We start from the raw sequence: 12,560 nt of genomic DNA on the forward strand, positions 1-12,560 counted from the left end.
AACCAGCATGTATCATCCTGTCGGGAGGTTAGGGTAATAAAAAGGGACAAATGACATACTCGAAGACGCATTCACGAAGATCCCAGCGGTTCTTGGTATCTGATTTTTTTTCTTTTTCATTTTACGAGATGACAGCTTTCTTTTCGAATGCAACATGGCGTCTGGGCCAGTGACTTTTTTTATTCCTCAATGTCGCATTTGCGGCCTCGTTTTGTGTCGCCAAGTCTATCACGCCATCGACACCATTTCCAAACCTGATCATCGGGCCCCGTCAAGTTTTTGCTCTTCTTGTACTTTGGCGTGTAAAAGGGTATATATCACTATGCTAAAATCCCTTAACCTTGAAATAAATAATTAGAGGCAAATAGAGACCTTAGGAGAAGTGCCCATATTCGCTCTCCATATTACTTGAGCTTCAGTTTAGAATTCTTTTTTTTTTTTCTTTTCGTCCATGAAACTCTTCTCATTTGTACTCCTTTCGTTTTTTACAAGAGACGACTAGTGGGGAAACGGCCAGTACCATCTACTAGGAACTCCTGCCAATGGTCAATTTTGCAAAATACTAGGGGTGGTAGAAAGGCAGAGCAAAGTCACCATGTCATCGCCATCCGACGACGTTGAGAAACAAACGTATCCCAATGAGAAGAGACCCTATCAGGATTATGGCAACGGCGACACGACGCTGGACATCAATCCGCGGGTCAACGCGGACCAGCTTGCGCGCAAGCTGTCGGCGCGTCAGGTCCAGATGATTGCCATTGCCGGCACGATTGGAACGGGTCTGTTTCTCGGTACCGGCGAGTCTCTGTCGACCGGTGGGCCGGCGTCTATGTTGATCTCGTACACGATTGTTGGCGGGATCGTTTATACTACCATGCTGGCCCTAGGTGAGATGGCCGCCTTCGTGCCCATTGCGGGTTCATTTTGTACATATGCAGGGTGAGTCTGGGTTCAGACATTGTTGAGGAATTTCTCGATTCCTCGTTTTAGATTGAAATAGCGATACTGACGCTTTGAAACGTCAAGTCGCTTCGTTGATGATGGTCTTGGGTTCGCTTTGACCTGGAACTACTGGTTCAATGACGCTGTGAGCACAGCGTCCGATTTGGTGGCACTGCAACTCCTCCTGCAATACTGGACAGATAACTTCCCTGGCTGGGGCATCAGCTTGATCTTCTTCTTCGTGCTCCTTGGCTTGAATATCGTGTCGGTGAGAGCATACGGTGAGGTTAGTAGCTATCTTTTGTTCCCTCGGTCGAGCTCGCTCCAGTTGACATCTATTAGATGGAATATTGGCTGAGTTTGCTCAAAGTTACTACCATCGTGGTAAGTGAAAACCTCACGCGGATCCTCGCGTGAACCGATGATTGACCAGCTACCTAGATCTTCATTATTCTTGGCATCGCCGTCAACTGCGGTGGTAATACCGACGGCGTTTACATCGGTGATAAGAACTGGTACATTGGCGATGCTCCTTTTGTCGGCGGCGTTGGAGGGTTTGCATCAGTATTCGTCAGTGCTGCGTTCTCATTGTAAGGAACCAGAAATCGCTATTGAGTTTGGATCACTCCAACGCGCTGACTGTAACCAGTGGCGGAACTGAGTCCATCGCCGTGACGGCTGGTGAAACGAAGGATCCAACCCGAAACATGCCGAAAGTTGTGCGCAATGTGTTCTGGCGCATTGTGCTTTTCTATTTCCTGTCCGTCCTGCTGATCGGACTGAACGTGCCTTACAACTATCCTGACCTGAGCGACGGCGATGCTCGGACCAGTCCCTTCACCATCGTCTTTCAACAGGCCGGTAGTAAAGTGGCCGGCAGCTTTATCAATGCTGTTGTGATGACGAGTGTGATTTCGGCGGGCAACCATGCCCTTTTTGCCGGATCGCGATTGCTGTACACGCTCGCCGTCGATGGGTACGCTCCACGTTTTTTCGCTACTCTCAACCGATTCAAGGTTCCTTGGGTAGCTGTCCTCTCGACGTCCGTGATCAGTGGTTTGTGCTTTGGAGCCAGCTATATCGGCGCCGGTCAACTATGGTCGTGGCTGAAAAAGTGAGTCACTCTCGTCGATCAGCTTCCTCGTTCATGGGCTTACATGATCAAACAGCATTGTCGGCGTTTCTAATCAACTGTCCTGGATTTGCATCGGTATCTCCTCCCTCCGTTTCCGCGCGGGCATCAAAAAGCAAGGCCTCGAACACCTCATGCCGTTCAAAAACTGGACATATCCCTGGGGCCCGATCATCTCTGTCGTCCTTAACATCTTCCTGGTGCTTGTTCAGGGCTGGACCGCATTCAGCCCCCGATTTAAAGCCGTCGACTTTGTCAGTTTCTACATCGAGATCCCCGTCCTGCTGGGCATGTTAGTCCTCTGGAAAATCGTCAAGCGAAGCCGTTTCGTGCGCTCGGACGAAATGGATCTCTTCACTGATCGCTACGATGCCAAACTGACGCCCGAGGAACGCGAGGAGCTTCTCTCTCGGAAGACACCATTCCTTGGCCAGACATGGATTGAGCGCTTCAAGACGGTTGGGACTTGGTTGTTCCTTTAGAAGTGGGTCGCGATTACTCGTCATGCCGTGCGTACCGTTGTACAGATTACGTCGATGACGGCCGATCGATCTTCATCCAAAGTGATCAGTCCGCATGATGAGGGAACAGTTTGAACTAGGCTGTGGAAATCTTCCGAGCCTTGGGTTCACATCATCAAGTATGATCCTTCCATCGACGGAACGGCTGGCCGATGAATAATGCAAGGGATGAATTGACATTTTGCCCGATGGCAGGTGTCAGCAACGGCAGTTGCATTACCCCGATAACTCAGGTATTCCATCAGCGATACTTGTATTTAGACGGCAGTTGATGGTAATGACAGACTCACTACTCCATGTTCACTAACTTATCACTCTGGAGATTGTAGCAATTGCTCAGGGTTGTTCTTCAGGCTCAAGGACGACAAAAGCCATAGTTGTGCTCTTGCGCTCGGGTCCATCCATGAGAAGGATCAAGAAGAACCAACCGTACCCGGGTAAATGCATTCAGACTGATCTAGCAGTTGCCTTGACCGCTCCTCCAGGTTTAACTAATCAACTACTCCGTAACAACTGCATCAGCGCATAATGAACTCAGGTGTTCATGCACGAGATCCACTGATTGCCAACATCATTCTCCGATCTTGCTCTAGTGTTAAGCAGGGAAATCCCCATGCACGTTCCCTCGAGCGATCACACAAGCTAATGACTAATCCCTGTCCCATTGCAAGTATTTGGGGGTGCGTGGCATGTTTACATATGCACCTTGTGACATGACTCGCCTATCTCATCGAATGATCGATTTTGAGTCGATCATATGCACGGCGATCAAACTGGCAACGGACCTAGGGCGGACGGGGCTGCCTCGCTCCTTTTCCAGGCGCCCATACGGAGTACTCATACTGGACGGAGTACTCCGTACTCCGTAGGTTAGGTTATGTACCTAATTCTATTCAAGTTATCTTCCGATTAGGATCAATGTATTCCGCCGATCCAGAAATGGGTCATGGGATGCAATTCATGGGAAAAAAAAGGGTGGCTCTATGGAGATTATTTGGCACGGCCAATGGTTCCCGCCTTCCCCAACGACAGGAATCAAATGACCGAACTTTGGGATAATTTTTCCGGCTGTTTAATTCGGAACTTTGATTGACAAGTTGACAAAAATGGCAGCAAGTGCGTTTGTCTGGGAGTGCTTCGATAAAGACGAGTAACTCAAGTACTTACTTGTACCAAGTGCTGAAGTACTGGTACATCGCAAGAAAGATTATGACTTTATCCGACGATACGTTCCCATTGCGAATGGCCGCCTCAACACTCAACATTTTCCGTAGATTTTCCTGCAAAAAAGAACCGAAACCCCAATCGTTCTCTGACTTTTGACCTCTGTACAAAGTACGGAGTACGGGGTACCTACATCCATACGTGTTGCCCAATGTCCAGTGTCCGGTGTGCGGACGATGGAGTCCCTAACTTTGGGCCATGCCTAACCCAAATCGGCAAGCATCAGGGGACCCAGGACGGAGCACAGTACAATCTGGGCCCAAGATTCCAGACTAACCATTTTTCTGCCTTTGGCCGAGGCTATTGGTCGGCCCGGGCGCGCCGGCAGGTGGAAAAGTCGATCCGAAGAGGGTAAAAGATCAAAATTCGCGACCGGCCAAGACGCCAGTTGACCAAACCTTCCCAAACCCCCCAACAGACCGAAAGTCAGTCCTCGAGTCCCTCATAATGCAAGTCATCACACTTTGTATGGAGTAACCGATCTACTTACGCAGGCCCGAAGGCGACAAACAATTGGCGGCTTCACGGCTTCACTGCTTCAGGAACAGTCGGGTCTTCCAATGATGCGCTCTTGGGTCAACTGGGCGCCGCACAGCTGACGTACGACTCCCTTCCCGCGGCTGTGTGAGCTGTCGAGCTTCTTGGAAGTTTAATTCAGACGCCATTCATCAATAGCGACCTCATCACAGGACGCCCATTCTATACATTATCGGTAACAATTCCGATGAGAGAGCAAGCCACTGGGCACTGGCCCGTTACTAACTCACCTCTTGTTTGCGAGTTATTGGCCGACATAACTCCGGAGTAAGTTATCTAAGCTTTGCGGTCTGCCCAACTGCGGCTCCTGCGCAAATCGCGCCGATCAGCCAAAGCTCTTAGCGGCGGAAGATCCTCGACCAACGCAAAAGGGGATGTCGACATACGGATCTCCCAGGCGTCTCCCGTTGGGCTGGGTCGCCCTCTGTTGCGTGGTGCTATCGCCTCTGTGTTTCAGCATCCTTTGAAACATTCGACATTAGTTTCAAAGAGTCTCTTGTTCCTAAGTATCTATCCAAGTAACGAACTCAACAAGTATCAGAATAATGGCGTCAATGTCTACGTATGTATACACCATCACCTCGACCTCGGGGCATCCCTGCTAAAAACAGGCGGTTCGAAGGCGCGAGCGCGTGGGAGGCTCCGATCGACCAAAGGATTGTGACCATTGGGCATGGGGAGCTGCGGAAAAATACACGTCCCCGCCTCCGCCCCGTTTCTTTCAGAGTCTAGCTATGGGAGGTCAACAGCTCCGTCTTTCGTGGGGACTTCAGTTCATATGGAGTTCGTGCTCCGTAGGTTCCCTAACCTACGCCAAACGTACTCGTAATCCATCTCCATGGTCCATCAATTTCTGCCGTCGTAAACAGGGTTTGGCTGTCCGAGTACAGAGGACACCCGCAGAAATCACTAAGCTGGCGCCAAATCTACAAGGACTCGTAAGTTGTTTTCCCCGCCGTTGGGATAACAGCAGAGGTGAGATTACGCTGGATCGAAAGTCGTCAAGGTCTGCTTGTCGCAGCTACCGAGTAGGACTCCGGATAACTGTTCCGTCCACTCCGTACCGGTACTCGTATATACACGAGTAACGGTGGTCTTGGCTTCCATCGCGGATCATCGACTGCTCGCACTGACCAAAACTCTCACCACGTTAAGCCCTGAGGACCGCACAAATGCGGTAGAACGGCTTTCCCTGAAAAGTCTAGGGGAGCCACTGCCCAAGTCCGAACAGCTTCTCCCCCAAGAATCGGATATCATGGCTCATGGCGGTCTCCCGCCCCTGCCGGGCTGGCCATCCATTGGTGTCTCCTGAGTCCCGACCCCATCGAGTCCTAAGCCTAGTTGATCTCGTCGATCGGGATCCATGCGCTGTGGAATTGGTGCCGTGTGTGCATGCTCCGATTGGCGCCGATTTCGCCGAATATCCATCGCATCTGGGGTCGCCCTTGTTATGAACTCCGTGAAATGCTCCACACTGAGCTTCTACGCCAGAGACTCAGACCCATCAGTTTGGCGCTGACCATGCCCATCGGGTTATTCCTCACCGTCCCGCGTTGGGCCACCGGTGATCATGTGTTTTGACAGGCTTGCAGTAGCCACTGCCGGGCCCAATTTGTCCAGCCATTGCAAGCCACCGTACTGTCCGATGGCAGCGTTCGCCCCCGCTCAAGAATGGCAAAGCCAAGGAGAAGAGAGAATAAAGTTGAATGAAGAGTTTTTGGCTAAGAAGAGAAAGAGTTCTTATGAACAGGGTTAACAGACTCAAAGGGTGGATGATGCTAAGCTCGGCCTTGGGAAAAAAAAAAAAAAAAAAAAAATAAAGCCTTGTCCAATAGTCCCGCCCGCAATGGTCGAGCCACGACTCTGTTCCCTTTTTTGATATTTTCATTGGGGCACGCGAGCGGGAGTACGTATGCTGACTCGCCCAATATGGTCCTTTCAATCAACAGGGTCTGCGAGGTGACTGCGAAAAATAGATTGCCTGCTCTGCTCCGTTCGGACCAGGGCTCCAGCCAGTGTGGATCGGCCGCCACGGGAGATCATTGACGGGGGACATTAACGGCTTATCACCTCCGGATAGGCAAATCCGTCTTGCTCAAGCCAACGGCACTGCAGACCTCTGGCCTCAAAATATGGGCCAGTTCATGTAGTTTAGTCACTAGGCGAGATCAATGACCTGCAGGTGGAGGCCTCGGTATCACTCAGATGAACAGTTGGAATCTTCTCTTTTTGCCTTTCATTATTTGTTCTCTATTTCGCTACATTCTATTGGAGCATTACGATTCGCTTCACTGCCTGAATTTTCTCATTCGCGGCTGTGTGCTGATTATTAGATCGATCGTCGCCGCTTTGATCCACTTCTTAACGACTCTAACTCTCTCTGGCACCTGGAACCATCGTTTGTGTCGATGAGCCTTGACAAACTTGTCTTCGACGTGTCAACCTGATAAACTCTGGTTGTCGATAGACATTGCTGATCGACACGAACCGTCATGTCGGGGCTGGCCTAAAGGAATTCTTCCCGAGTACCAAACAAAGGGAGCGGATTCCACGGGCGATATCTGGTGGACCAAGCGATCCAGTTCTGTTTGATTTAGTAGTGGACGTGTTCCAAGGTGGACGAACCCTTTTCCGGGCGACGTTTGATTGCTTCGAGTGCCTCCGTGCGCACTCTCTCGTTGACCGGAAAGGAACTTGCGGCTGTCACTTCAAACTCTGGCTCCCTAAACCGTCAACCGTGCCCGAACCATATCACTTTGACGGAAGTGGGTAAATAGGGGATAGAGGTGAACGCAAAGCAAGAAAAACCAAGACACTGAGAGCAAACAGTGGTACCATTTTCAACCTCGGTGTTGCAGAAGAAAGAAATCCAGCAACATCAGTTGTTATGCGAATCTTTTGTTTCTCTGTCTGATTGAGTAGGCTTCGGGCTCCCCAGTTTGGCATTACATTCTCAGGCTGACCTCGAAAGGTGCTCCTCCTGCCCTTCCTCGTCTGATACCATTTGTCGCTTTCTCGGGCAAACCACGTCTGGAAGATATCCGCAACTCGCCAATTTACATACTGCTCTCCGAATTTCCAAATGCAATCTCTATTGCTTCCTACTCCTTGGCTTCCAGACTCTCGTTTTGGGCAGCATCGAGTTGATTTTAATCCTGGGAGGACGCCAACTCACGTGCGGCCGTATAGTACGGCCGTCAAGTCAAGCCTACGGGCCGTTGATTCTCCTTCCCTTATGTCCGGCGCTGTCCCGGCCGACGACGTGACCGAAGGCACAAGAGGGACTCAGCTGGCCCAAGGAACCACTTCGGATATTGTGACTTCTGGCCTTTCCAATCCCCCATCTACATCTACATCTTTGCCTACCTCACGGCCAGCAGAAGGGCCACAAGTTTCCGAGCCGCGCCAACAGCTCCCGGCATCCAATGTGACAAAGGCTGGGGAATCGACAACACCAGGGAGCTCAGGATCCGGAGGCCCTCAGGCGCAGCCTGCACCGGCCTCAATTCATCCGTCATCTCCCAAAAACACGGGAAGAGCGCTACCACCGCGATCGTCCCGCCGACCTAAATCTCACGTTGCTTCTGCCTGTGTTAATTGCAAGCGAAAGCATTTGGGGTGTGATTCGGCAAGGCCATGCCGCCGATGCGTGGTTTCGGGCAAATCTGTGAGTGTTCATCGCATGATCTCTGATCAAACAAATGAGGTGATTACTGACTTTCTCTGCAGGCCTCATGTGTTGATGTCACGCATAAAAAGCGTGGCCGTCCTCCACTAAAAGCCGAGGAAACTCCGCCTTCTCGTTTCACGTTGACTGACAGGTTCATTGGGTCACGGCAACCCTACCCGGCGACTGTGACTCGGAGCCTACCACCTTCAAAACCCTCGCGCGAAATTCGCCCCATTACAGATCTACAATATTCGCGACAGTCGGAATATCCAAGGAACTTTGCTGGGCCACTCAGCGACCCATATCAATCTCAGTGGCTGCCATACTCGCCAACACCTGGCCGTCAAGGTCAACAGCCATACTCATCACCAGTGTCTTTGCCGTCTTCGTCTGTGACATACTCGTTGCAAACATACGCTACATCGCCAGGCACAAGTTACACATCAGCCGAGCAGACAAGCTTTCCACCACACCGCCAACATGGAACCCGGCCACCTCCTGCTGTCGCACCGCCGACGGTAACCTCACAACAATATCACCAACCATATCATTCATCGATATCAATGTATGCCCAGAGCTCTGAATACGCTACCAGCCCAGGACAGCAGCGATCTGTTCCTACCAGGGAGCTTCCAGAGCCATACCATGAGCCTTCCCTTCGCTTGCCCCCGATTCTGCCTTCCTGGTCAGCTCAATCCAGCCCGCGGGCTCCAACGCATCGTAGAGCTGGTTCATACACCTATTCACCAATTTACCCAGGCATTCTGAGCCCATCCCGGGATCAGTCGCAAAGACAGGCTCAATTGCTGGAATCACCGCGAATAAGGTTAACGCGCTCGCCCAGCCATGCTGACCTACCATCGCCGTATCCCACAATATCGCAGCCACCCGAATCTTCGCCTAGTGAAAACCGACTCCATCGATACACCTTCCAACAGCAGGCTGCCGAAAGGCCCGAACCACCACTCGCTTCTCGTTTTGGTGACAGTGGGCAACAGTCTGAGCGGCGCGAGAGAGGGGAAGATGACGGCGATGGTGACCAGAGCCAGAGGCCTTCCAAGCGGCGGCGGATGGCAGTCGATGATATTGTGAACGACTGATGAGCGTCGATAGTCAGCATTATTCGAAAGTCGGCGTTTCAACGAGGAGGCCGGAACTCCATCATCATTTTTCGCCGGTGTATATAATCGCTTTCTGCTGCGAGGGATAGTGTTTGCTTGATTCCTTGGAGTTTGTTGGCGCGTCCATAGTACTATCGTTTACTTCATCTTTTTTGGGGGGTCTGTCGGGTTGCAGTGATATTTTGGCGATTATGTTTCAAAGCGCTGAGCATCTCTTGACTGTTATCTCCTTTAATCGATACCCAATGCATGTATAGTTCTTAGGGTCAGTGTACAGATTCTTTCATCAAATCGAATAGCTCGTTTTCATGTCCTGTCAATGCCACTGCCGTATTGGCATTCCCTGGTTGAATGAGGATTGAATAATTCTAATCTCCCCAAGGCACGGGGCTGTAATTATTAGGGTATGCTTCTTAGGGCTTGCTCCAGAACATGAAAGAATTTGTTTTTCCGATCTCGGTAATCGCAACAGCATCTCCGCTCCGCTTCGCTAAGGTACATTCCAGTGTCTGGCTAACCATAAGCCTTATTTTCCAATATTCCTCCAGGCAGAAAATGGAGTATAGAGTTAAGTCCCTCGGGCCACAGCACTTTACAATTTAGTGAGGAATTGGCGGGAAAATGTTGTTGATTGAAATTTTTTTTCGGTTTCGTTCAAGTGCGACACATATTAAGCGTAGCGGGGTAGGGTGTGCTAGCCAGTATTCTAAAACCATTCCCGGCAATATTGCCTTCAGCCTCAACAAAGCTACCCTAGGGACTGAGTTTATTTCTTTTTCGACATTCGTGACAAATCCCTCTTAGGCGGTATCAGGTTGTTTCGAAACCATGTATTTTGATATTATCGGCTCTTTCCCTTTAGAGCTGCTGGTTCATGTCGTGAAGTACCTTGATTTGGAAGACATTGTTCGGAGTCATGGCGTGCGTATCGGCCACTCTCTGGGGCATGAAAACTGAATGAATAGTTTAACCCTGACAGAACATTAGGTCTCGAAGAAATGGCGCATGACTTTCTCGTGCAAGGCAATCATCTCACCCTTCTTGTGCGAAACACTCGAGTTTTTGGACTTGGACCAGGATGGTATCACCACTGATGAAGCAATTGACGACGCGATGAAATATTTCCGATGGCGACTTGGCTTGCAATATGCTCGGCCAGTCAGGAAGATCTACCTCCCCTGGAAAGAACTGGAATCAGACGACGACGACGTCAAGCCGGACAAACCCTTTTATATCCAGCACCATTCCCGCTCTTTATGTTTTTGTATTCCGCATTATTACGAGAAAGATGACGTTCCGACAAATAGCGAGGTTGAGATGCTAAATCTTGAGACGGGAGACAGATCGATATGGACTGGTCGCCAACTAGACATCATTGATTGCTTTGCGTCGTCTGATCGGTATCTCGTCATGGCCTCGCGTCATCCAGATTGGTAAGAATGAAGGAGCCGATATTTCTCCTCCAGTCGACTGTCGTCTAACCGTTGTTGTGGTGATAGCGGCGGATTGTTTGCAGCGTGGAATCTGCAGACAAAACAGAAAATAAACAAACGAATTCGGTCTATTAGGTCACCCTTTACAAACTTGTTTACGATTGTCGAGGATAAGGTGATCATCATTAACGGACAAAACGACATCATCTTTAGCAAATCGGAATCCGGCTGGCCGGATGACCCTTGCCCTGTTTACGTCTGGGATTTGAGCTCGAATCATGTCCAGGAGATTGGCGAGTTCACTTATTTCATAGAACTCTGCCACTTGGATGTGCAAGAGAACACCCTGGTAGTATTCGAGGCCGTTTGGGAAACAAACCCACTTGAGGTACATAAGACAAAGTGGAGCACGACGACGGGGCAACTTCTCGAGGAGAAAGTCCTTCACCTGCCTCTGCCGGCTGATGGTCCCTTGGAGCGTTCTAGCACTGATCGCGGCCGCTTCCGCATCTACGGCTCTAAGTCTGTAGCCCATTCCATCTGGTCCAACAAAGATTCCAAGGTCTGGTTTTACCTTGAATACAACCACTCCGTTGATAAACTCAACGTTCGATCGATCCATTGTTGCGAGCCCCCTGGTTTGCACTACTACGAGGTATCCGGTGCGCGTCTGACTCGAGACCTATTCTATAGTTTCTCGAGGAAGAAGGCGGATTACGTTGCCGTCTATGATGCCTCCACCGGCAAGGCAACCTGGCACTCCGTCCGGGTCAGCACCGGCACCTCGCCACGCTCGATACCTGAACAATCATGGGAGGAAAGTGTTCCATACTGGAGCGAATACGCTTACTATGGGTTCCCTAACAAGTATGAGGTCTTTGGCGATCGCGAGGTCTTCGGCTTCGCCGGCACGCATGGTGTTGAGCTCTGGTTCTTCAATCCAGACTATGTGCCGGACCCGCGGGATTGGAAATGGCTCTGGGGAGAGATACCCATGCTTGATGCTTCTCAAGCAAGAAGTTAATCACAAAGCTCTGTCAGTCTCCGCAGTTGACAACTGCACCAAATTCCTGATCTACAAATCCACCAGCGGAAGTTACTGGCCAAGATTCGGCCTGACCTAGGACGCCATTATTACCTGTGCCTCCTTGGTCAAAGCCCGACGTGCGGTCCGTGAAGAGGCAATATCGATGCCGTTTCACAGCAGGTTCATGTCGCAGTTTCTGGATCGTAAAATAGTTTCTTGGGAATTCACACAATCACTCACACTTACTAGTCCTCCATTGCATATTATATCTCTGGCAATGAATAGGTACATCGACAAACATCCCGGAAAGGGAAATCATAACTTCCTCTGGTCGGTGCTGAGAAACAAGACGCAGCTCCCAACAATCACGGTGGCTACCACTGTGAAAAACACCTGCGTCTTCCATCCGCTCTGAACCAGTGCCACACGACGACTGTACTTGATCACGGTGGTTACGTAGATTGAGAATCCATTGACCAGGCATCCGAGGCTCATGCACCAAAAAATGATTCCCAGAGGCAGCGCCATGCGCTTCTCGATTGGCGTGGGAACGGAGCGAAGATGAAAGGACACTACGATTGCCGACGAAACCACCGCAAGGTAGATGGAGAGTCGCAGCCAGGACAGAAATGTCCGTTCATTGGCACAATGGTCTCGGACATCTGATGTAGCATTCTCAAAGATCAAGGAACCGCATAGTGGCCGTGCGAGGAAAACGGGGTCATCGGAGGCCACACGTCTGATTTTATATAGAATTGATTAGCTAAGTTGGTATCATCATAGCTGAGAATTTCTTCTCGTCTTGTATCCTCAAGGACAAAACGAAAGGTCTATAAGACGTTACATACTCATTAACTATCACAGGCCTCGAAGACAATGGATTGAACCATCGTGGCCGGTGCAGACAATCGATAGCTGCGTCATCGTCACGATCCGGCATCAGATTATTATCC

At 50.3% G+C, this 12,560-nt stretch overlaps 4 protein-coding genes across 4 annotated transcripts; 3 read left to right on the forward strand and 1 right to left on the reverse strand.

Annotated features, from left to right (window-relative positions):
• Positions 1–595: 595 nt before the first annotated feature.
• Positions 596–2,556, forward strand: VTN49DRAFT_4418 (uncharacterized protein; the record flags this gene model as incomplete). Its single annotated transcript, XM_069412362.1, has 6 exons — positions 596–939; positions 1,027–1,228; positions 1,285–1,326; positions 1,384–1,532; positions 1,592–2,056; positions 2,112–2,556. The coding sequence occupies 6 exons, from the start codon at positions 596–598 to the stop codon at positions 2,554–2,556; spliced, it is 1,647 nt and encodes a 548-aa protein (XP_069267613.1).
• A 5,035-nt stretch (positions 2,557–7,591) lies between these two features.
• Positions 7,592–9,126, forward strand: VTN49DRAFT_4419 (uncharacterized protein; the record flags this gene model as incomplete). The annotated part of the gene is made up of 2 exons (XM_069412363.1): positions 7,592–8,023; positions 8,086–9,126. 2 exons carry the CDS (start codon positions 7,592–7,594, stop codon positions 9,124–9,126), a joined length of 1,473 nt encoding a protein of 490 aa, XP_069267614.1.
• Positions 9,127–9,975: 849 nt separating this feature from the next.
• VTN49DRAFT_4420 (uncharacterized protein) lies at positions 9,976–11,604 on the forward strand (the record flags this gene model as incomplete). The annotated part of the gene is made up of 3 exons (XM_069412365.1): positions 9,976–10,068; positions 10,135–10,580; positions 10,647–11,604. 3 exons carry the CDS (start codon positions 9,976–9,978, stop codon positions 11,602–11,604), a joined length of 1,497 nt encoding a protein of 498 aa, XP_069267615.1.
• Positions 11,605–11,922: 318 nt separating this feature from the next.
• VTN49DRAFT_4421 (uncharacterized protein) lies at positions 11,923–12,547 on the reverse strand (the record flags this gene model as incomplete). Its single annotated transcript, XM_069412366.1, has 2 exons — positions 11,923–12,346; positions 12,456–12,547. 2 exons carry the CDS (start codon positions 12,545–12,547, stop codon positions 11,923–11,925), a joined length of 516 nt encoding a protein of 171 aa, XP_069267616.1.
• Positions 12,548–12,560: the final 13 nt, after the last annotated feature.

This window comes from Thermomyces lanuginosus (assembly GCF_041956635.1).
Source record: "Thermomyces lanuginosus strain ATCC 200065 unplaced genomic scaffold VTN49scaffold_31, whole genome shotgun sequence".
Classification (NCBI taxonomy): domain Eukaryota; kingdom Fungi; phylum Ascomycota; class Eurotiomycetes; order Eurotiales; family Trichocomaceae; genus Thermomyces; species Thermomyces lanuginosus.